Raw genomic sequence first — 25,741 nt, forward strand, 5'->3', positions numbered from 1 at the left:
GGGATTAGGGGGGACGCAGGCTTGGATGCCTACAGTGCCACCAGTGGACTGAATTGGAGATGTCATATTGTTACCTTTTAAAAGTAATAGAACCAGGCTTTGCCATTACATAGTGAGTGTATATTTTTTTATTCATTCATTTATTGCCCATGCCTAATTGCCCTTGAGAACTGAGTGGCTTGCTAGGCCATTTCAGAGGGCATTTAAGAGTCAACCACATTGCTGCAGGTCTGAAGTCATATGCATGCCAGACCAGGTAAGGAGGGCAGATTTCCGTCCCTAAAGGGAAGGAAATGATGTACTCTTGGCTGAGAGCCCAGAAATCCATTAGCCTGTTGAAACGACTGATCCCCAGAGGAAAAATAACTTGATTGACAATGATTTCATGGTCATCATTAGACATTTAATTCCAGATTCTTTATTAAATTCAAATTTCACCACCTGCCATGGTGGGATGCGAATTCGGGTCCCCAGAGAATTACCTGGGTGTCTGGAGTGCTAGTCCAGTGACAATACCGCTACACCACTGCCTCCCCTACAACCACATCACAAAACATCACTGAATTGTGCAAACAAGAAATGGCTTTAACAAATGGGAAATCTTAAGGACTTTTTATGATCTGTGAGTTATTCTCCTGTAGAGGTGCACACAGGGCAGTCAAGACAGAGTTGACCAAAGGGATAACTGGACCAGGACCCACAGATTTAATTCAGTGTTCATTTTGAATTCATACATTTCGTCCATTGTAAGCCTATCATTCTGTAATTACAGCTTCCCTTGAATGGTAATGCTGCAGTTGCTATTTAAAGGTGGGGATAGGAATGGACGGAAGTTGTCAGGAAATGTATGTGGATGCAAGATATTTGACATATAGTAAGCAATTTGTGCATTGAAATATGTCAAGCTGGATTTTTGCTGAGTTGGGATGACTTGGGAACCCTTTACAAATGGCAGCGGGTCCTGATTCCAGGGTTTTCGACCCCATTCCCAGAGTTTCCGATTTTTTAGGAGTGCCTTTTAAGGGTGCAGGCTGGTTTGGGTCATGAGCCTGCACCCTGCACACCTGAACTGGTCGGCTCCATTATGAAGATAGCCATATCATAGTTCTCTGCAATTTTCATGGAGTCCGGCCTGTTTTTCAAAGAGTGTCAAGCCCTTATGTTGTGTTGGCTGAGAGCCCAGAAATCCATTAACCTGTTGTAACACCTGATCCCCAGCGAAAAAAATAACTTGATTGATAACTCTGCCTCTCTGATCTATGTTGTAAAAGGTTTTTTTTTAAGGAAAGTGGATAAGTTATTAATGAATGATTTTTTATAGTTTGTTTTTCCACATACCACTGTCACTATATCGTTCATGGCCTTTATACTGTAAACAGTGTGTGAATGGGCATGGAAGTGCATAGCTTGGCATGAGAGGCCATAGGGGTTGTTTGGGGATGTGTGCCTTAGCATGGGGGCCATAGAGGTTGGGTGGGGGGCATATCATGGCATGGAGGGGTATGAGGAACCATAGGGGTTGCTTGGGGGGCATAGTTTGGCATGAGAGGCCATAGGGGATAGGTGGGGGGAATAAGGTCATGTGGATAAGACAGGGGGAGTATGTGGGGACTGAGGGGGGTGTGAGGGCTTGAGGGTCTTTCTGTTTTTATTATAAATGTGATGAAGTCCCACAGCACTGAGGCAGGCCTTTTAAACTGCCCACCTCAGCAACAGTAGCCCCTGTGGCTGCCTCTGAAACTTTTCCTAGGTCAGCTGGCCCTTTTGCAGCCTACACCCACCCCCTGCACAATGAAAATCCCATCCTTGTGGGCACTTTCTTTCAAAGCGGGCGGGCAGAGCTGGGCAATTTCCCAACTCCCGCTACCCGCCTCGAGGATGAAAATCAAGCCTGTCATGTTTATGTTTGGAGTATCGCTTTGTTTTGTAACTTTGTCATATCAAACTGACTGGGGTGATTTTAACCTGACCTGCCTATTAGGTACTGGTGTGAGTTATGCTAAAACATAACTTTCAACTCTTCTTCAAAACTAATGGGCACTTGTGTAAAAACAGCAGGATGTAAGATGTGACTGTTAGGCATTTGTATGCAAGTTTCTTCTAAGTGTGGCCGCCCAGCCATATTAACAGGATTGTCCAGTGCAACAGTGGGCCATCCACAGTGAAGAGAAATTAGAGGGAACATTTTTTCTATGTGAACTATGCCAATCGGCATAGTAAGTGTAGTCTTGGTGATTTTTACTGTAACTGATTACTTCCCAGGACTTCAGACACATCTGATCCCTTGGAAATTCTGGAGTTCATGAGCATTAGTTTCCCAAACTTATATTGATTTACAGAATTGACTTTCCGCTTTGTAAATTTTTGCACTGGGAGATAGATGGACATGGAGTGTCGACCTATCACAAGTCAGTGTACAATAGTGAGCCGTGATTACTATGCAAAGAGAGATGGCATTGTAGAAGCTACTCGGACTCTAGGCAGACTAGGAGCCAATGATTTATTTCCTGGGATGTTAAGGGAAAGTTGAGAAAGAAATAATGAGACTCTGAAAGCGGGTAATTGATTTTGGAGAATGGTCAAAAATGGAGACCAGGAAAAGGCAGGAAATTGTAAGCCTGTTAGTCTTACTGAATTTGTTGGTTAAACTACTCAAATCCATAATACATTATTAAACACTTGGAGAAACCGGAATTAACCAGGATCTGAAACCTACTAAAGTGGGCAATCTGCACCTGATTGCTGGTATTGCCCTTCGCATCATAAGGAGGCAATTACATCAAGAGTAAAATAGGCAAAGCAGACCAGTAACCCTCGTCGCCATCTCTTCCAGAAAGAGCCAGCAACAAAAAAGCTCAAATTGAGGGGCAGCTTCTTACATAATCTCCAGCCCCTAGGCTGTAACCCCCCCACAGCTGCCACCGTGCTGATTGGTCAACACATCGACAGACAAAAGCACACGAGTTGTTCAGTGACCCAGAGGAATCCCTCTTAATAAGAGCTGGGAAAACATGGTCTATTTGGCTGTGTCCCAGTCGCCTCAGGACTGGCGTCAGTGGCTGCAAATCCCTTATGCAGAAGCGAGGATTCAGCCAAAAGAATTCTGTCGACTGACTGTGGAGAGCCATTCCAAACTGATGAAACCTCTCCTGAAATCCCCTCCACTATCAGAGACAAGCAACTCTGAAGATCTTCAACTCTTTATCCAGAGCCTGCATGGAACAGTGATGAGGGAAGGTGTAGCAACATGACAAGAGAGAACAAGCAGTATTTGATGAATCATATATAATTCATTGAAGAAAATACAGTGGATGAAGCTTATGCAGATCTTCAAAAAGCTCATGATGAGGTATCATATAAAAAAATTTCAGATAAGGTCGAATGGAAACCTGAGAAATGTGGCACGTGGATTTGAGGAGTTGAGGTAAGAGAAAGAATCATGGACTGGATGGAGGGATGTGGTATCTGTCTTTACATGGTAACAATGGCGAATTGTTCTATACTGACCTCTGGTGGTTCTGCAATCCCATGTCCGGCTCTTGAGGGAAAAGTCTACAAAGTCTAAACCTGATTAGGTAAATCAATCTCCATTTGATGATGGCCAACAGGAGTCTATGTTGGGGTCGCTCTTGTGTTTACATATTGTGTCATGTGAGATTTGAGTTGTGTTTGGACCATATGGAGTAGGGGTGACAGATTCCCATCTCTGAAGAACCTGATGAGTTTTTAATGTGCATACAAACTTCATCATTTATTTGCTCGAGTTCACACATGGTAAGAATTATTGAGCTCAATTCAGTTCAATAATTTGCCATGGTGGGATTTAAACTTGCAATTCTAAGATGCCCAGTGTCATAACCACTACACTCCTGCACCTAATGTAGGTGGCAATGGGATGAGTATCTCTCACTACTCATTGCTTATTCTGATGTATCTTTAGGATGTTTTAACACACCATTGCCTCTTGCAGTGCTTTTGCCACACTTCCCAGAAGTCATCTAATGTACCCTACAAACTGGAAGCACCGGCCATGTGGGTTCCTACCCCTGCAGGGACCTCACACCTTTACGGTTCTCATGATGCTGGACTGGGGGGGTAATGCTGTCTGCACTTCTTCTCTTCAAATCACTCTGAAAGTCAGTATTATTAAAGCATCAACACTTCGAATTGTGTTTGGATTCTGAATTAACCACCTCGTTTTATTGACACAGATTACACCAATCAGACACATCAGAACAGTACAAACTCTCATATAATGGCAGCAAAAAACTGTTGTGTCTTTTAACCCCCTGCATGAGCAGTAACAGTATTCAGAGCATTTACCAAGTCTGTCAAAGTTCCTGCTTTAATTTTGGCCCTGTTTAACCCAGGATGACCCCGATAGCCACGTTTTTCATGGTTCAGCCTTTCTCGCTGTCTCCCACTGGAGGCCTAAATAGCCCATCGACCTTTAAGCTGCTGGGAATGGATTATTAACGCTTGACATTTCCTTTGACTGGGTCTCCCATTTTCAGGTTGAATGAACCCCAGGTGAAAGATGTTCATATCAAATGGAATTTTCTTGGCTTAATTAACACATTTTAAAGCTGTATAGAAATTGAAACCTAAAGCCATTTCCCAGAAGTCAGATCCATTGGAGCTGGATGGCCATCTTAGATTTGCCTCAGCCTTAGGTTTACATTTAAACAGAACACACTGTACTAATGTATATTCATACATAAAGTGAGCCTATCTCCACCTATACACAGTGACATATATTTATACATGGTGATAAAGTCTAATAATCAGAAAATAGAGACAATACATCTGTACACACTGACATAATGACTTACATATAGTGACCTTGAAAGAAAAGTTTATATATCACAACTTCAGGATGTCCCAAATTGCTTCATGGTCAATGAAGCACTTTTAAAATGAGATTAGACTGCATGGTTCATGAAGAGAAATGGGAGAAAATTTGAAAAGCCAAATGATTGGCGTAACATTTTATGATCTTGTGTCTGTTTGGAACAGTAAATGAGGCAAAAAGAATATTGAGGTCAGTCAGTTGCTCCCTCTGAGGGAGTGAGAGGGGTGCAGGTTGCTCCCTCTGTGGTGGGTTGGGTTGGGGTTGGAAATTAGGTGGCTTTATAATACCTGGACAAATCAAGCACATTGTAAGAACTCCAGCTCCTATCAAAAACACTAAAAGCATTGTACAGAAAGTAGTGTCATAACTCATTGAATTCTACAAACCTCCCCATGTTCCTTCTGATCAAATGATCATTGTATGGTTGGAGGATAGATTCTACCTCCAGTCTTGATTAGTTTTGATTATTTGGGGCAGGGGGGTGAGGGCTCATTGAACTTGCATTTAAGGACATACAAATAAAGTCACAAAGTCAGGTGAAGCAGGCAGAGTTCATTAATATCCAAAACCAGGTCCTTGCAAGGGCCCAAGTCAGTTCACTAACACATTCAGACCGTCTCAAAAATCTCCCTAAGCCCGCAATGCTGACAGACCTCATTATAAATTAATTTATAAATCACCATGTCCAAGTGTCACTTCCTGTGTTCAAACTGGAAGTAGGAAAATTCGAGAGCTGAAGAGTCTTGGTGGTATATTCAGGATTAATAATATGTTTCTATTTATCCTCATAAAACTGTACAGGCACTGTAGTTTATGAGGAGGTGACCATGCTATTTCATATATTCTGTGAAAATCGTTTGTCTAGATGTTCTTTGTCACATATCCAGGTAAAGCGGTGTTCCTCCCCTGCACTAACCCCTGCTCATGTTACAAACTGAAGAGGGCCCAGGTCCTGGTGCCAATTAAACTCTCACAGAATCACACAGTGCAGAAGAGGCCCATCGAGTCTGCACCAACACATGAGAAACACCTGGCCTACCTACCTAATCCCATTTACCAGCACTTGGCCCATAGCCTTGAATGTTATGACGTGCCAAGTGCTCATTCAAGTACTTTTTAAAGGATGTGAGACAACCCGCATCCATCACCCTCCCAGGCAGCGCATTCCAGACCGTCACCACACTCTGGGTAAAAAAGTTTTTCCTCACATCCCCCCCAAACCTCTTGCTCCTCACCTTGAACTTACGTCCCCTCGTGACTGACCCTTCAACTAAGGGGAGCAGCTGTTCCCTATCCACCCTGTCCATGCCCCTCAATCTTGTACACCTTGATCAGGTCACCCCTCAGTCTTCTCTGCTCCAAAGAAAACAACCCAAATCTATCCAACCTCTCTTCATAACTTAAATGTTTCATCCCAGGCAACATCCTGGTGAATCTCCTCTGCACCCCCTCCAGTGCAATCACACCATTCCTATAATGTGGCGACCAGAACTGCACACAGTACTCCAGCTGTGGCTCACCAAGGTTCTATGCAACTTCAACATGACCTCCCTACTTTTGTAATCTATGCCTCGATTGATAAAGGCAAGTGTCCCATTTGACTTTTTCACCACCCCACTAACATGCCCCTCCGCCTTCAGAGATCTATGGACACACACGCCAAGGTCCCTTTGTTCCTCAGAACTTCATAGAGCTTAAAACAAATAAGGTTCTTTTACCCACTGCAGTTGTGTCTTTAAATGTGGCGATGAGCAAGGTGGTAACTGGGATTAGAATGCAGCCCATTCGAGTTCTTATTCAATTCTTCCTCTCCAACTTCCTCTCCTCAACTGAAATATTTCTCTGCTTTTTATCTTTCAAGGCTGGGTGTCATTCCAGATTAAAGACAATTACGTTCACCAATTTCCTAAAGCTATACCGCCTTGCCTCGGTCATTCTGACATTGTGCGCAATTCCTTAAAGTTGTACCCCTATTGCAGATAGAGCTCTCAGAAACCTGTGGCTTGTATAGAAAGATAGTGCCCTCTGCAGCTAAAATCATTGCCTACAATTCCAGGGTAAGGGATTTCTCACAGCAACTGGAGATGAACTTGAGAGGGGGGTAAATTCAGTTGTTATGATCCATGTTGGAACAAACGACATGGGTAGAAACAGGGAGAAGGTCCTACTGAACAAGTTTCAGGGTTGGGCTTGGAATTGAAAAGCGGGACCAATGATCTCTGGATTATTGCCCGAGCTACATGCAAACTGGTAAGGGAGCAGACAGGTCAGGAAAATTGTGGCCAAAGAGCTGGTGTGGGGAAGAAAGGTTCCTTTTCATAGGATACAGGGACCAGTTCTGGGACATGAAACGGATGTACTGATGGGATAGGCTCCACCCGACCCAAGATAGGATCCATGTCCCAGTGGAAAAGATAAATAGGGAGGTGGCAAAGGCTTTAAACTATTAAGAGGAGGAGGAATCTACAAGAAACGTAAGCAGTCTAAAGGTAAATAGAGCAGTCCAGAAGAACATATCAAAGAATAAAGTAAGGGAAGACATTGATGGTAAGGGGGTAAATGGAGTTCTAGAACTGGTCAAACATAAAGTACAAGGAAATCCAATGAGAAATGAGTTCAAAGGTCTGCACAGCAAGACACATTGCGTCCATAATACAACAGGGGATTTGGAGGCAATTATGTTTTGGGAGGAACCAAACAAAATAGGGGTTAGTGAGGCATGGCTACAGAAAATTCGGGACTGGGGATGAAACATTTCAGGGTATAACATACTCAGAAAAGATAGGGAATTGGGGAAGTGGAGTAGCTGCACTAATTAAGGATAACAGAAGAAATAAGGGACATTTCTATCAGCAAAGCACAAATTGAACCCATATGGACATAAATAAAAATAATAAATGAGCCATTGCATTAATAGTCTACAGACCATCTAATAATGCAAGGGATGCAGAGGAAGGGATCTGTAGACAATTAGGAAATTGAGTAAAAAAAACACAATAATAATCATGGGGGATTTCAACTACTCATATTAATTGGACAGAAGAGGTAGGTAGAGAAGATAAGGGAATGGAGTCCCCACAGGATGTACAGGACTCCTTTCTATCCAATTTGTAAAAAATTCAACAAGGGAATATTCGCTATTGTATTTCGTGATGGCGAATGAACCAGAGCTTATAAGAGAAGTAAGGGAACGTCTAGGCAATAGTGGCCATAATATAATGAGCTCTAAGATGATGGTAGTGAAGGGCATTAGTATGACAAACATCAAGTTAATGGTTTGGAGAAAATCTGATTTTGAGGGACTGAGATTAGAACTTGGGGAAAAGAAAGCGGGCAACTAGATTGGAAAACAATAATGTAGGACAACATTTTTTTAACACTAGTGGGACTCTGATGAATAAGGAGGGTTAGGAAAGAGACATTATATAGACAACAGAGGAGTGCAGAATAAGGAGGAAGAGATTGGGAAAGAAGTTTTAATAAAAGTAACTCCAAAACCAAAGAGGAACTACAAAATTCAATTATCAAGGAACATAAAACACAATAGTGAAATATTTTGCAGCATGTCAATATAAAGGAAGCCTGTGATGGAAATAGGATCATTAAGGGGCAGGTAGGATAATACCACAGGTAATGATAGAGAGATGGCAGAAGTATTAAATAATTATTTTGCTTTGGCATTAAACAGGGAGATAGAACAGTAGACATGGTGTTGAATGATAAGATGAGCAGTGAGTGCATTTAAAATAATAAAAAAGCATTTATCCAATAAGCTAAACAAACTCAAATAGGAAGCTCCTGATCCGATGGATTACATGCACATATTTTAAAAGAAACTATGGAACAGATAGCAGAAGCATTACTACGCATACTTAATAATTCAGTAGAAAAAGATATAGTGCCAGGCGACTGGTAGGTAGCTTCCATTTAAGAAGTGGGGACAGGATTGTCCAGGAAATTGTAGACCAGTCAGCTTAACATCAGTGGTAGGAAAATAACGGAACCCCTACTAAATAAGAGAATAGAAGAACATCTAGAAATGAGAAATATAATAATGAATAGTCAGCATGGATTTCAAAAGGGAATAAATTGATTTGACCAAACTGTATGTAATACAATACTCCTTCCTCACTCTGTTACACTTTCTCACTCTGTCCACTACCAGTGTCAGTACCTGTCCTGCCAGTGTCTATAGCTCCCCTCCACCTATCCCCTGCCATTGTCTGTATCTACCCAGCTCAGTTTTGCCAACATCAGTAGAATCATAGAACAGCTACAGTACAGAAGGAGGCCATTCGGCTCATTGAGTCCTCGCCTTCTCTCTCATTCAGTTGGTCCCAACCTCCCACCCTTTCTCTGTAACCATATAAATTCCCCAGGTACTTATCCAATTCCCTTTTGAAAGCCACAATTGAATCTGCCTCCACCACCCTTTCAGGCAAAGCATTCCAGATCGTAACTAATCTCTGTCCACTTTAGTTCTTTTGCCAATCACTTTCACCCTGTGTCCTCTGGTTCTTCACCCCACCAATCATTATACAGCATATCTACTATCCAAACACGTTGGATCTAACCTTTTCCTCTCCACCCACTGCGACCCAACCTCCCGCATTTATACTTCTGATTTTTAACCTTTGCATCTCCTTTCGTGAAGAAATGGCTGATTACTGGGCTAAAGGAGAGGGGGAGGTTGGGGAAGGAGTAACTAACTGAAGGACAGAGTTGTCATTTAATAAAGGGAAACAAATTTTCAGGGGAGAGAAGATACCCTGTCGCACAATGGAATAAAGTGGAAATGAGGACATCAGTGAACTGGCCACCACCCTAGTCTCAGGACATATTTCCAGTATACTGTGGCTATCTCCGTCTCCATGCTAACTGTGTTCTCCTCATTTCTAGGTAAAAATACAACAGGGTTAATTGGTGAACTCAGCAACATCTCTCAACATTCACACGTTTCAAAGCGGCTTCTTTTTTCTATAATACACGATAAAGCAGGTAACACATTTTACATGTTCTCTCGGGAGCATAGAGGGGAGGTGGTCATGACACAGTGGTCAGTACAGCGAGGGTCCTCATGGGACCTTTACTGAGGGGAGCAGCAAAGGTTGATGGTCAAGGGACTGTGCAACTGTTTCAGGATATGGCAGAGTAGCAGGCTCCCAAAGTGGGGCTAGCAGTTATTGTTGTGTGTGGTTGTGTCACACAGAAGGACAGGTCCCAATTGTTTGAGGATGCAGCTTTCTGTCGAATTCTGAAATTGCACAAGTAGATTTTGCCTGCCCTGAAATTTAATTGCAGCCCAAATTCTGATTGACAACAGGCCAGATCTTTTCCCGAGTTCCTGCTGCGAGCAGGGGAGTCTCCACCATAATTGCTTGTTTCGGGAAATCCCAGGAAGCTCCAAGTGAGAAAGCTCATGCTACTGCTCTTCCTTCAGTATGATGGCATCAATTTATATTATACATAAAACTGAACCTTTCCCCTCATTCCCTCAAAATGAAGCACCTGTCCCAGGGCCTTTCTGATCTGTAAGCTTCGCATGGAAGATCCAGTGTCCTACTGTACTAGTAGACTCATGAACAGTAGCAGTCACATCAAACTCAGCAACACTTGCAGTATTTAATCTCCTCCTAATGAACTTATTCCTGAGATTCCTTCTGGACCTATACACTTTAACTTGTGTAACTGAAACTCTCCTTCACTTCTGAGCTGTTCCTTTCTGCTAGTATTGATTTGATTAACTACCTACTGGTTGTTGCTGGTCAGGAAGCAGTGGCATAATGGTATTGTCGCTCGACTAGTAATCCAGAGACCCAGGATCGAATCCAACCATGGAAGATGGTGAAATTTGTAATCAATAAAAAGTAATGATGACCTTAAACTAATTGTCGTAAAAGCCCATCTGGTTTGCTAATATCCTTTACCTTGTCTAGCCTGCATGTAACTCCAGACCTACAGCAATGGGCCCAATGATGGGGGACCCCAGCATTTCAGTACAAAAGATAAGGCTGAAACACTTGCTACAAGCCAGACCAACATCACAGGTACCAATCTTCAGCCAATGCAATTAATTCAAAGTGAAATCAAGAAACGGCTGAAGGCACTGGATACTGCAAAGGCTTTGGGCCCTGACAATATTCCGGCAATTGTATTGAAGACTGGTGCTCCATCAGTCTACTCTCAATTATCAGTAAAGTGATGGAAGGGGTCATCAACAGTGCTATCAAGTGGCAGTTGCTTAGTAATAACCCAGTTTGGGTTCCACCAAGGCCACTCAGCTCCTGACCTCATTACAGCCTTGGTTCAAACATGGACAAAAGAGTTGAACTCCAGAGGTGAGGTGAGAGTGACTGGCCTTGGCATCAAAGCAGTATTTGATTGAGTGTGGCATCAAGGAGCCCTAGCAAAACTGGAATCAATGGGAATCAGGGGGAAAACTCTCCACTGGTTGGAGTCCTACCTAGCATAAAGGAAGATGGTTGCGGTTATTGGAGGTCAGTCATCTCAGCTCCATGACATCACTGCAGGGGTTCCTCAGGGTAGTGTCCTCGGCCCAACCATCTTCAGCTGCTTCATCAATGATCTTCCTTCCATCATAAGGTTAGAAGTGAAGGTCATAGAAGGGGATGTTCGCTGATAGCACAATGTTCAGCACCATTCACGACAACTCAGATTCTGAAGAGTCCATGTCTAAATGCAGCAAGAACGGGATATTATCCAGTCTTGGACTGACAAGTGGCAAATAACATACATGCCACACAAGTGCCAGGCAATGACCATCTCCAACAAGAGAGAATCTAATCATTGCCCTTGACATCCAATGGCATTACCATTGAATCCCCCACTATCAACATTCTGGGAGTTACCATGATCCAAACCTGAACTGGATAACCACATAAAAACTGTGGCTACAAGAGCAGGTCAGAGGCTAGGAATCCTGTGATGAGTAAGTCACCTCCAGACTCCCTAAAGCCTGTCCATATCTACAACGCACACGTCAGAGGTGTGTCTCCACTTGCCTGGACGAGTGCAACTCCAACAATGCTTGAGAGGCTTGGCACCATCCAGGACAAAGCCTGTTTGAATGGCACCCAATCGACAAACATTCACTCCCTCGACCAAAGACGTACAGTAGCAGCAGTGTGTACTAACTGCAAGATGCACTGCAGGAACTCACCAAGGTTCCTTAGACAGCACCTTCCAAATCCATGACCACTACCATCTAGAGGGACTAGGGCAGCATATAGATGGGAACACCACCACCTGGAAGTTCCCTCCAAGCCACCCACCTTCTTGATTTGGAAATATATCGCTGTTTCTTCACCGTCGCTGGGTCAAAATCCTGGAACTCTCTCCCTATCACCACAGTGGATGTACCTACACCACAGGGACTGCAGTGATTCAAGATGGCGAATCACCTTGTCAAAGGCAATTAGTGATGGGCAATAAATGCTGCAGTGAGCCAATGAAGCCCACACCCTCGAATGAATAAAAAAAATCTAAATCTATCTCAAACATTTCCCTGATGGGGTTGGTTATATAATTGTGATTTCATGAGGCTGTTGAGATGGGCTATGTAATGTTATACTCATTATAGAGACCAGTCACATAACTAGTGACTGCTTATTAAGGTTGGGCATATAAGTGCATTGTCTGCAGTGACCAGGTTTATAATTGTGCACAGTTTATCACAACCTTTGCACAATTATGCAGTAGTTACAAATAAGTCTGGTGAACTAACAAAACTTCTACATTTGTCATCAGTAACTGATGTGTAGTCTATAAGAAGTGCATATACAGTAACACAAGGCAAAATAAAATGTATGTCATTATCCCCAGCAAGGTATTGTAGTAGTAAGTAACTCTCAGTTATTAACTATCAAGGAAAATCCTTAAGGAAATTAAGCATGATTCCTTGCTACAGCTTCTAGAACCAGTGGACACTAGTTCAAGCGTAGGAAAAGGAATGTCTCCCGACTGACTGTCTGGAAGGTAGTGAATGTGTAGAACAGGTTGCCTGAGTAGACAGTGGGTACAGATGGTAAGGAAAAAGTTAAGGGAGAATTGGATAGATTTTTGGTGGACCGATGCTTAAGGGCTTTAGTTTTGGGATTCGCTAGCTGGACTGCAGTCTTGCCTTGCTGTATACTTTTCAACATTCCAATATCAGTAACTTGTTGTTGATCGCTGAATAATTTGATTTGATTGTATGAGAATGTGCAGCCTTTTTAAATGACATCTTGATGTTCCAATGAGGCTCCTCAAATAAAAGAAAAAAAATCCGCTTTCTCTTTCCAGGGAGTTGCAGCTGTTTGGAGCCACCATAGTGAGCAGTGTCACAGTAATAGTCTCCCCATTATCTCTGCTGAGCATGGAGGGAGGAATATTAAGTCATATTGCATGGAAGGGCTGTTTTGGGGTAATTTGCTCTTAAAGGATGATGTTACAACACAGCACAGTATTAACATGGAGCGTTGGGTAGTTTGTCGGCCTGCTGGACTTAATTTTGCCAAATAAAATTTGATCAGTAGCTCTTTGAAATAACGTGCCATGTGGCCAACCCCACTCGAGGCTGACAGTAACGGAGCCTCCATTGTAAATTTGAACCAATTCCTGTCAATATGGACTTGTTTAAGGGAAGACTGACTGTAGGGAATCTTAAAACATCTCTGGGACAGGCGTAAGGGAGTCTGAACCTCAAACTTAATCATAGAAGCAGTCACTGTGATCAATAAATATTTTCCAATCCAAGTGCGAAATGCAGAAATGCTGAGTCTCAGCCGAAGTATTTCTCTTACCACTGTGGATGGGGATGCAATGGCTAAGTGCTCACAGGATGCCATTTAAAAACAAGTCCAAAATCTCTCATACCATAAGATCAAAATGTTCAATGATCAACGGCAGGTCACTGATTTTGGAATGTTGAAAAGTATACAGCCAGGCAAGACTGCAGTCCAACTAGCTAATCCCAAAACAAATGCATTGGCCAAGATTTTGGTTTAGTGCCCTTAGTGAAAACATAAACCCGTTTTTGTATTTACTCATCAAGGTAAGGTTTGTTGGTGCTGAGCAATTGGCACTTCTAGGCAATTGGTACCAGAATCAAGCAATCCCAAGTTATGTGTAGCCAGATACTGAATAAAACTGCCTCGATACTGTACTGTGCCTCAACCCAGACTCGGGAGCATATCCCTACTGGCATTTCATTCTGTTTCCCACAAGGACCATCTACATACCTGAGTGATGCTGATAATTGGTGGCAAATTTCAAGTGGATCAGAAAGATCTCAAAATTGGATTGAGATTGTCCAAATTCGTTGTACCTTTCCAAACAGGGGAAAGTTTCATTACATCGGTCTGATTTGGGCTTGAAACCACATCCCAGGGGTGAAAGACAAGTGACTAACCCCTTGTGCCACACAGTTTCCACAGGGATGATAGCATAATGGTAACGTTACTGGACTAGTAATCCAGAGGACTGGGCAAATATCCTGGTGACAGAGTTCAAATCCTAGCATGGTAGTTGGGTGAATTTAAAATCAATTAATTAATAAATCTGGAATTAAAAATCTAGTTTCATCAATAATAATCATGAAACTAGCAGATAGTTCACCAAAACCCACCAGAAGAGGAAATCTGCCATCCTTACCTGGTCTGGGCTACATGTGACTCCAGACCCATACCAATGTGGTTGACTTTTGACACCCCTCTAAAATGGTTCACTGCCGCCTCCTCAAGGGCAATTAGGGATGGTCAATAAATGCTGGTCTTGCCAGTGATGCCCACATCCTGTGAACAAATTTAAGAAAAACAAAATGACCACATTCTTTTGGAGTGTTTACCACTTCACTGCAAATACCAATTCACCGAGTCACAAAATACTGAGAGATCCGGCACTTAATAACTTCTCGAGCTAGAACTTTAACATGAAGCCTTGGGGGAGAAGTTTCTATCTTTCTTCTCCACTCCTCCTTGGTCTAGATCCTTGGCAGGTCCCAGTGCCCTGGGGAATTGTAAACTGCTCATCCCTACATCGAGTCCTGAAGAGGGCAGAGCCCTCTGTCCTGTCATGTCCTGTTTGCTCAGTTTCCACCTTCCAGCAAAGATCTGGGTACATTTTAAATGAATTACTGCTTCTATTAATAAAGGGTCAAGAAGTTTCATACAAATATGTTAAAGGTTTATCTGGTATTATTCAAATTGTGGGAGCAGAATTCCTGGCTGTTTTCCCCTCCCTTTTCCAAGGATACTGAAGTTAATTTCAGCATTCGAGAACAGCTGGGATTTGAACAGATCCTTCCAACCTTTACAGGCTTGCTTCCACTAAAGCATGGGGTTGGAATGAGGTGAGACTAAGCCCACTTAAGCCCCGCCTATTTTAATAATATGACTAATTCCGTTAAGGCTGAACGTTTTAAAGATTTAAACGCCAAATCTTTTGTTTTGCTCTGACCCAATGATGTTTAAAGGAGGGATTACAACCCAGCCAGTATTTTCTGTGTTAGTTGTCACTCTGGGGTGAAACTGTCCTTTACACAATGAACTTGCGATTATGTTACAATAACATAACCCAAGATCTGCAAGATCAGATTTGTTCAAATGTCTACGCCACTGATGAACCAATGTAATGCCTTGGAGCCATTTGTTTAGTTAAGTTTGCTGTTTGCGGGAGATGGTAAATGATTTAAAGCACCGTCTTCCATCAGTCCTGCTGTGCAATGTTCTGTGGAAATGGGCCAGGAGAGGAAGGAAGGAGACATTGCTGGTTCGAGTGAAGAAACAGTGAAAGGTCCTATTTAAAAGTGAGCACCCTACTACAAACTGGGAAGACTCACCAGACGTGACAGGAAGAGTACAAGAAACTCTTGAACCATCAAAAACATCTAAGGGTAAGCACTGAAGATTAATCTGAATTCCTGAGGGCAGATATGGACATGATGGGATGTAGCAGTTGCAGATGAGATTCATTTAAATATTTGAATGCATAACCATAGTTATTAGTGACTGAAGCAGTAACATCCCCAAACAGATTCTGGCAATGCCACACATGGAGATGACCAGTTGAGTTTGCTCATCGTGCATTTTTGGTCAGTGTGCACTAATGGTCCCCTTGTGGGAGAAGGCAGCATTTGTGTTGTGTGGCTATTGACCAGTCACTGCGGCTTCACAGATTTGTGGAAGCCATTGCAGACAATAAGCACAGGATGATCTCAGCAGGGTAGCAGCACCAGAGGATGTGGCCAAGCTCTGTACTATTAAGTTGAATATTGTCAAGAAATGCTCCATTAAACTGGATGCATGGTGACCCCCACCACTGAAGACGTTAACACTGACCATACTGCAATAATATTGATTACACAATTTTAGACTCATACTGTGGCATCTTCCTTCGTAGAAGTAACAGATTCCAGTGAAGGTGATGTCAGTGCCCCACCACATGAACCTGGCATCAACCCTGAAATACAAATTCTGGCAGAAAACCTCAATCCAAAAAGATTGGTTTAGCAAGGAGCACGAGCCTAGCAAAGATTTGTTGGTGCTGGGCGAGATCCAACATGTTGATTGATCCTGCTGCATCACTGCAGGATTCAGGCATCCTATGTTCAGTTTTCACAGTGTGGAGTGTGGGGAAAGCCAATCGCTCATCTTTGCAATAGCTACTAGGTTATTCTACCACTTAGCATTGTCCTGCTATATTAGACCTCAGAGATGTCTTGTCTGCACAGCAGTCTGCCATTGACCATTGGGGAGTCATAGTGGTATCAGCCGTGGAGCATGTATGATAGCAATGGTGTAAGAATAGCCCATGTGCAATCCTGTAATGCTGCAGGGAAGCCTTAGCTCTTGCCATGTTGCTGCTGGGTATCCCAGCTGAAGCTTCTGTACATGCTTCAATTGTGAAGTAGGAAATTTGTGATTGGTTTAATGCAGCTGTCCCCGCAGATGATGCTTGTGAATGAATAGAAGAACCAGGTGGCTCTTTAGTTGAGGGTCACGGTGCCTTTTAATTGCCACATGTAGTGCAGTGCAGATGCAGGAATGTGCTTAAGGATCCTGTTCTTTCAGACTGCAGTACGTCATCCTCCTCGTGAAGATTTAGCAATCCCGCTCAACGCAATTGATGAAGCGAATTACTCGGGGTCAGACACTTGCCCCCTGAATCAGTAGGTTGTGGGGTTGAAGCTCCACTCCAGGACATGAGCACATAATGCATGTTGACACTTCACTGCTGTATTGAGGGAGTGCTTGTGTTGTCAGAGGTTCTGTTTTACACATGAGATGTTAAGCTCAGGCCCTGTCTGCCTGTTCAGCTGGACATTAAACAATGCACAACACATGTTCAAAGAAGAGGTGGGCATTTCCCCTGGTGTCCTGGCCAAAAGTCATTCTATACCAGGTTAGCTGGTCAATAATCTCATTACTGTTTGTGACACCTTGCTGTGCACATACTGGCTGCTGCATTTATCTACAAAACAGCAGTGACTGTGCTTCAAAAGTAATTCATCAATCTGTGAAGCACTTCGGGGCATCCTGTGAATGTGAAGTCATACTTCCGCCCCAGTGCTTCATATCAAAGTATATTGTGTCTTTAATAAAATATGCCCTAACATGTAGACCAGAAATCCTAATTTAAGAGTCACTGCTTTCTCATGGTGTCTGATACTGCAGGGCGAGGGGTTGCCTGAGAGCTGCTCGGAGTGATTGTGAACTAGCACAATTGTCAACTCAGGCCGTCAATCAGACTGTGGCCATCCAGGAATTTAGTGCAGGCTGCTTAATCTTTAATGTTGGTAGAAATTTGACTGAGTTAACAAAAACCTGCATGAGCCCTTGCCCCATTTTCTTTGATATTGTGTCAACCTCTTGAATGATGTTCAGTGACTTAGTGAACACCACTTAACTACATCTCTTGTTGGTGTGAGTTGAGGTAGGGCATCTCTCATCAATTATTCCCTGCACTTAATAAACCCTACATAATAACATGATCTTTGGCCATGTCTAATGGGACTCAGAGAGCTGGCAAATAGAACAGCACCCCATCTTTTGGTTAGGGACTTTGTAATCTTCTGGATTCAGCTTTGAGTTCAACAATTTCAGACCATGATCTCTGTCACCCCATTTTGTTTCTGTTTCCTTTTTCCATGTGCCATGCAGTCTTAATTTTGTTTTTTCCTAATTTTGCTTTCGGACACAGCTGTTCATTATTCGACCATTCACACCCACTTTGGACAAATCTTTTGTTTCTTTAGTACAACCAAATTTACCTTTTGTACTGTGAAATCTTTTGTCATTCAATTTCCTCCGCCCTCTACTCTATCCTAGACCTCCCACCTTGTTCTTCCTCCCTGCCTCGTTTCAAGGGGATGAAATCCATCATATTCTGCCTTCCTTCAGGTCTGAATCTGGAGGATCCTTTACCTGAAACGTTAACTCTGTTTCTTTCCCCACAGATGCTGCCGGACCTGCTGAGTACTTTTAGCATTTTCTTTTATTTATAACTACCTCATACCTGATAATTATTGCTACACTGGTAGCCCCTGGATCAATTACGTAGGTGTGAATCAGTCCAGGATGATGAGATGGATTCCATTCTCTATGATGTATTTTTTTTTTTCTTTTTTATTCATTCACAGGATGTGGGCTTCGCTGGCTGGGCCAGCATTTATTGCCCATCCCTAGTTGTCCTTGAGAAAGTGGTGGTAAACTGCCTTCTTGAACCACTGCAGCCCATGTGGTGTAGGTACATCCACTGTGCTGTTAGGAAGGGAGTTCCAGGATTTTGACCCAGCGACAGTGAAGGAACAGCAATATATTTCCAAATCAGGATGGTGAGTGACTTGGGCAGGGTGGGGGGGGGTGGGGGGGTGGTTTGTGGGGGACTTCCAGGTGTGGTGTTCCCATCTATCTGCTGCCCTTGTCCTTCTAGATGGTAGTGGTTGTGGGTTTGGAAGGTGCTATTGAAGGAGCCTTGGTGAATTCCTGCAGTGCATCTTGTAGATGGTACACACTGCTGCCATTGTGCATCGGTGGTGGAGGAGGTGAATGTTTATGGATGGGGTGCCAATCAGGCAGGCTGCTTTTTCCTAGATGGTGTCAAGCTTCTTGAGTATGGTGAGAACTGCGCTCATCCAGGCAAGTGGGGACTATTTCATCACACTCCTGACTTGTGCCATGTAGCTGGTGGACAGGCTTTGGACGGTCAGGAGTTGAGTATTTGTAGCATGGTTTCTAGCCTCTGACCTGCTGTTGTAGCCACAATATTTATATAGCTAGTCCAGTTCAGTTTCTGGTCAATGGTAACACCCAGGATGTTGATAGTGTGGGATTCAGCTATGGTAATGCCATTCAACATCAAGGGGCGATGGTTCGATTCTCTCTTGTTGGAGATGGCCATTGCCTGGCACTTGTGTGGCGCGAATGTCACTTGCCACTTGTCAGCCCAAGCCTGGGTATTGTCCAGGTCTTGCTGCATTTAGACATGCTTCAGTATCTGTGGAGTTGAGAATGATGCTGAACATTGTGCAATCATCAATGAACATCTTCATTTCTAACCTTATGGTGGAAGGAAGGTCATTGATGAAGCGGCTGAAGATGGTTGGGCCGAGGACACTACCCTGAGGAACTACTGCAGTGATGTCTTGGAGCTGAGATGAATGACCTCCAACAACCACAACCATTTTTCTTTGTGCTTAGTATGACTCCAACCAGTGGAGAGTTTTCCCCTGATTCCCATTGACTCCAGTTTTGCTTGGGCTCCTTAATGCCACACTCTATCAAATGCTGCCTTGATGTCAAGGGCAGTTGCTTTCACCTCAGCCCAGGAGTTCAGCTCTTTTGCCCATGTTTGAACCAAGGTTGTAATGAGGTCAGGAGCTGAGTGGTCCTGGCGGAACCCAAACTGGGCGTCCGTGAGAAGGTGCCGCTTGATAGCACTGTTGATTACCCCCTTCCATTACTTTACTGATGATTGAGAGTAGACTGGTGGGGCAGTAATTAGCCGGGTTGGATTTGTCCTGTTTTTTGTGTACAGGGCATACCTGGGCAATTTTCCACATAGCTGGGTAGATGCCAGTGCTGTAGCTGTACTGAAACAGCTTGGCTACGGGCGTGGCAAGTTCTGGAGCACAAGTCTTCAGTAATATTGCTGGAATATTAATATAAGACTGACATTGACCTGGGATCCAGTGGGTGCATGGTGCCAGGTAACTGATTGCCCCAAGTTGGCAACCTCATTTCAAGCAACCACGGGAAGGCTGCTAAGGGGGAATATTAAATGGTATTCTGATAGAGGGCAGTCTGGGACACAGCAGACTGAGTTTTATATTGCCATGCTATCCTTGAGCACAGAGTCTTTGGCTTTGATACTGGGTTCACAGTTTCTTCATGAGTGTTTTCCTTTTAAGGGTGTGAAGCTGACTGATTGTTGTAATCGCAGTTCGCATGATTTTCAAAATAACAGAGCATGTCCCCAGGAGGTAGTTAAGTTAGAAACTTAACTATCACAACGTATGGAGCAATTCAAACACACTGCATGTTTACAATAATGCCAGCAGAAATAAAATTGAGCCGTTTCAAATGAAACCTTCTCCCATTATCAGCTTTTTGTCAAGCTTGTGGTATAAACAGAATGGGCAGTGAGAAGCTGCTGTCTGTACAATTTGCTGCACCCACAAGTAGGGCTTACACACGACCTGCAGTTATTGTGAGCTCTTGTCAATTTGGCTCAGAGCTAACACTCGGGCACTGAGCCAGGAAGCTTTGGGTTCAAGAACCAAACATATTATCTAGGCTGTCACTCCAGTGCAGTACTGCAGGAGTGTTGCACTGTCTGACATGCTACCCTTCGAATACAATATTAAACAGAAGTTCCATCTGCCCTCCTGTATGGATATAAAAGATTGTACAGCGTTATTCGAAGATGAGCAGGGTAGAGTTCTCCTGATGTCCTGGTCAGTATTTATTCCTCAATCAACATCACTGAAACAGGTCAATATCTCATTGTTATTTGTGGAATCTTGCTGTGCTCACACATTTTCCTACATTAACTTCACATCAAAAACAATTCATTGGCTGTCAAGCATTATGGTATATTCTGGGGATGTGAAAGGTGATAGATTAATGTAGATTATTTTGTTTTATGGAATAAATACTGTACTTGGTAGCTTTTCTGCAAATACAGTGATTTCCTGTCAGTCCATTGAAGGGCTTTGGCCTATTCAGTCTTTTTTTTCCAAGTTACCATTCCAAAAAGTGTCTTAGTTAAACTCTATTCTTATAAATGCTGCAAGACAGAGTGATGGGATGCAGAATTATGCTGGTGATCTGTACACTGAGAGTTCCCTATCTCAGTCTTGTCAGCACGGCTGATTATCAAGTGGAGATCAGGCAGTGTCCATAGGAACCAGGAGCAATAGCCTCCGGGGCCAGCTTTAGCTCCTGCAGTTTTACTAAGAGCCCATTCACTTGAAATGAGCCCTGTTGTGTTATATTGCCTTACTGGATATATGCTGGAGGGCACTGGCAGCAGAGTAAGCTGTGGTGAGTCCCAGCTCTCTGGATGCCGCCTGACTGAGGCAAGCCCTGATTGGAGTTTGGAAACATGTGGTGAAGAAAATTTGCCAAGCATCCCAGGTGAAGTGGCATGGGGTTGTGACACATAGAGCCCCCATCCACACCCCATGTTACTGCTGTAAAGGAACAATGACACAGGGAGCATCCATATACATTTGAACTTTGCACAGGTGGGGCCTGTAATGTGAGTAAGGGAAGCCTGGACAACCGCTACTTCATAAGGGGCTTCCCGACTGGGAGAGATTTACAGTATCTCCAATCTTATTTCGCAGAAAAATGGAACTTATATATAAAAGAAACAGAAGACATCAATATTCTAAGAGAGTGTGTGCAGATCCTGTTCAACAGCAGATATGGTGAGTCACTGCTTCCAGGTACTGCTTGAGTTAAGTATGCATTCCATAAAATGCTTCTAATGCACGCTGACTGAAAGTAATGGCAATGGGGCCAATAAAACAGCCATTGCAACTTCATGTGGACGTCAGGCTGTTGAATGTTGTCTTAAATTGCTTGGGACTCTCAGTAATTTTGTGTTGTTTTGTTTCTGGTCTGTTTGAGAACAGTGCTATTTAAAGCCAGGATACATGTCGTCTACGGGGAAAGCTTAAGCTGCGTCTGGTGAATCCCAGGTTACAACTTTGCCATTTTCATGTGCGGTCTTGTGTTTTTTTCAGGCACGGCAGGTGCTATGATCTGAGTTTATACAGCTGCCAGTAATTGTGCCAGGATTGTGCTGTCAATTTAACTCAGATCCTATTCATCCCAATGAAGGCAATGGAAACAGAAAATAAGACTGAGGAATGATACGTTCTGGGAGGAGTGGGCCTGCATTTTTTACCCATACTTCCTATAAAACCTTTTAAACAAGGGCATAAATGAACATGGTCCACTCTGTGCATTTGATAAATAGCCTATTCAACTCCCTGTACACCAGAAATATTCCAATCCGTATACATAGTTGCATAAGTTTTTTTTGAGAAGGCATTTAAAAAGATCACTCTCACCAACATCAAGGACAGGGAGATCACCTTGGCGCAAGGTGAAAGCACCAGTGGAACATGGACAACATATTAGTGTAACTGTCTTCAAATTTGTATACTTTGGCTTTGAAAAAATATAATTAGGAAGATATTCAATCTAAATTATTATGGATTCCCAAGAATATTTTTTTGCCCCTGCATTTCATCAGCCCAGCTGCAGAATCCCAGCAGATCGGTTATTTCAGACCAACTCTCACAGTCAGCTTGCTTTAAAATAGTTCCTGGATAATTTTAACTGCTCCTTCCCCAGTGGGTCTATTAAAGACTGATATAAAAGCAACAACCTCTAGGCTTTGGTGAGCGGAGGCACTAGGGTTCAAGTCTGGTTATGAGTACTGTAAGCATGTTGATGAATGAGAGAGAGCCCATACCCAATTCCCAAACCAATGATGTTATTCGTTTGCGACAGTGCGTTACTTTGTCAATAGCTTTACCTATGAGGTCCCTTTCCTGTTTCCCATTCACTCTTTTTAGTAGCTAACTATGTCAGGTGAGGTGCCTGCACAGAAGTACTCATCATTACAGTGTTTAGTGAATATAGCATCGTCCTGCATTCAAGTTATTGAATTATAAAAGCATTGTTTAATTCTATTAACAGAATAGGGAGTTTATAAGATATTATTTTTAGAGGTGGCAGATGCATATCTTGTGGAGTTAGATATATATTTAGCCGTCTTTGGACATAACATAATAAGTAAATAAATATGAGGGAGAGAGAGAAAAAATTGTGACTGTATATCTATTCAAATGTCACATGAATTAAAAGAAATTGACCCATACTTATACACTTGCTATTCCTCAAAAAATTCTCATTCACAAAATATGGGAAAACAGTTGAATGTCTGGGGAAAAGAGAGAGAGTAGAGCCCATCTTAGTCAAGTTTGGATACCCCTATAATTTAGCTTAAATTTCTGCTTTGAACAATCTTGCCCCGAGAGGCTGGAAGAATCTTGGGAGGGCTGTTCCTTTGAGGTCTAGGGTTAAGGTACATTATTGGACCAGGGTAAAGGGAGTTGTACTCTGCATTAGTCTGTGTTGTGCCTAACCTGGGAGCACTGACTTAGTATCTGAGTGCACAAAGTTCCATTTCCACAGCAGTGATACCCCTTAATTTCATGGATTCAAATTGAGCAATAGTTTAAAATGTTTGCATTCCTCTGACAGCAGATGCAACACTTCAAAATGTCCAGCTTTGTTGGAGAAGCAAGTTTTTAAAAAACTGAGCCATTGACCTGGAGCTTGCAATTTTAAACTTACACATGCCCTCTGATTGACCTCAGTTTATGTGCAGCTGCAATTACCTAGGATGTGTTCAGTTGGAGCAGTGCCCTTAAAGGGATCAGTCGAATTTACCAGCCAAATTTCAGGGGAGATCCAACAGCAACTTTGGAACAGTTCTGTTATGCAGAACTTATGTTCTTTAATTGCTGTTTCATTAATTCTCCCTCTCCCTCTTCCCTCACCCCCAACCCACACCACCCAATTGAGATTAGAGCCACTTATTAAGCTGTATCTTGGAGAGGTGTGGGTAAATGATGAAATACATTCAATGTCTTAAACTTGCAATGAGGTACATTTTATAAAATGTCAGAGAGTCTATCTGGTGATTGTTGCAGAGTTTCTCCAGTGCCACCAAGACAAATGTCACCCACTGCCTCCAGTGTGACTAGCATTCAAATCACACCATCTCTTCGACAGCAGTTTTTAATTGTGTCTATATACCTTTGTGATTTCTTAACTAAATATAGTTCCTGACCAGAACAAATACAGGTTTTAAAATGATGAAAGGTTTTGATAGAGTAGGCACAAAATGAATGGTTTCCACATGTGAGGAAGAGCATAACTTTGGCCATCAACATTAGATAAGTCACTAAGAAATCCAATTGGAATCCGGAAGAAACTTCTTTACCCAGAGGGTGCTGAGAATCTGGAACTCGCTGCCACAGGCAGTAGTTGAGGTGAATTATATAGATATATTTAAGGGGTGGCGTGATCAGCCATGTGAGAGAGAGGGGGATAGAGGGTTATCCTGATAGAGTCAGATGAGGAAAGGTCATGAGGAACGAGGCTTGAGTGGGGCATAAACACCAACATGGACTAGGTGGACCGAATGGCCTATTTCTGTGCTGTAAAGTCTATGTACGAATGCCCAAGCACTGCTCATAAAGCCGAGAAATGTTAACATATTTTAAATTGGTGTCATCTCTGTTCTTTGTAGCTGAGGCCTTGGGTTTGGATCATATGGTTCCTGTTCCATACAGGAAGATTGCTTGCGACCCAGAGGCAGTGGAAATAATAGGGATTCCAGAAGGAATTCCCTTCAAGCGACCTTGTACCTATGGAGTTCCCAAATTGAAACGGATCTTGGAAGCAAGACATAAAGTCCGCTTTGTTATTAAAAGGTAAGCTGGGTTCAGAAGGTGTTATGGGCCCCAGAGCCTCCCAGGGATTTGTACTGTAGGGGATTCCAGTAATGGTGGATAGACCTTCATAATCCTAATCCAGGGCCTTTTTCAATTTCTTCCTATAAGAGTATCATTATATTAAAAATGTACAATCGGAATCTTGTTTTTCTAAATGCCGAAGGCAGCTTGTCTTGCTTTTGTAGCAATACATTGGCGCTAGCAGCCTGGTGATACTTTGAGCAATGTCAATGTATGATCCTAGACAGCTGTTGAACTGTGGATGGCATCATGGTCAAGTCTACTCCAGCATCCATGTTGTTCTCCAGCAGAGGCTACTGGATAAGGATTGGGAGCTGGAATCTTGGCTGATTTTTCTCTTCTGGTCCAGCACTGGTGTCAATTATATTGCTCAACTTGATGCCCAGGCGGAGATAAAGTAATTCCGGAAAGGTCGTGGGGTCATTTTAACCAAACTAATTGGATAGGATACCCATGGAATTGGGTGCAACGTTGGTTTTATGCCCTGACAAATATTGCTGAGCGTTGGCTCCAGTGAGTGAAATGTAAAACCACAAAATCTCATCAATTTGCCGGTGGGTGGATTTGGTTAAAATCAGCCGCCCCAAACCTGGGGCCTTCTGGCTTTTATAACTCAGTTCTCCGCTGGGTGGTACCTTTACTTATGAGGCCATTGGGAGAGCTTGTTAGAATTGTAAAATTATATTCCAGTCATGTTTCAGATTCACTAGCTTTTTTTGAACATTATCCTAAAATATTGTGTAGACTCAATGACACGTTCCATCTTGTACAAATCATAATCGATGCTTTGGAATTGCTGCCTTTTTCAATATATGTTTTTCACTCTCTAC

The 25,741-nt window shown here is 42.9% G+C and overlaps 1 protein-coding gene across 10 annotated transcripts in view; it reads left to right on the forward strand.

The window, feature by feature from the left end:
- gtf2ird1 (GTF2I repeat domain containing 1) overlaps positions 1–25,741 on the forward strand; it is a 198,028-nt gene that overhangs the window by 80,192 nt on the left and 92,095 nt on the right. For 9 of the 10 annotated variants that reach the window (XR_005944285.1, XM_041198276.1, XM_041198275.1 and 6 more), the window contains 3 exons: positions 9,752–9,850; positions 21,699–21,782; positions 24,686–24,869. Coding sequence is in view for 9 of the 10 variants with exons in the window: in XM_041198276.1 (XP_041054210.1) it covers positions 9,752–9,850; positions 21,699–21,782; positions 24,686–24,869 (367 nt within the window). In the remaining variant the exon portion in view is untranslated. The remainder of the gene's footprint in view (positions 1–9,751; positions 9,851–21,698; positions 21,783–24,685; positions 24,870–25,741) is intronic. The other variant, XM_041198281.1, reaches the window with a different exon arrangement.

This window comes from Carcharodon carcharias, chromosome 10 (assembly GCF_017639515.1).
Source record: "Carcharodon carcharias isolate sCarCar2 chromosome 10, sCarCar2.pri, whole genome shotgun sequence".
Lineage (NCBI taxonomy): Eukaryota > Metazoa > Chordata > Chondrichthyes > Lamniformes > Lamnidae > Carcharodon > Carcharodon carcharias.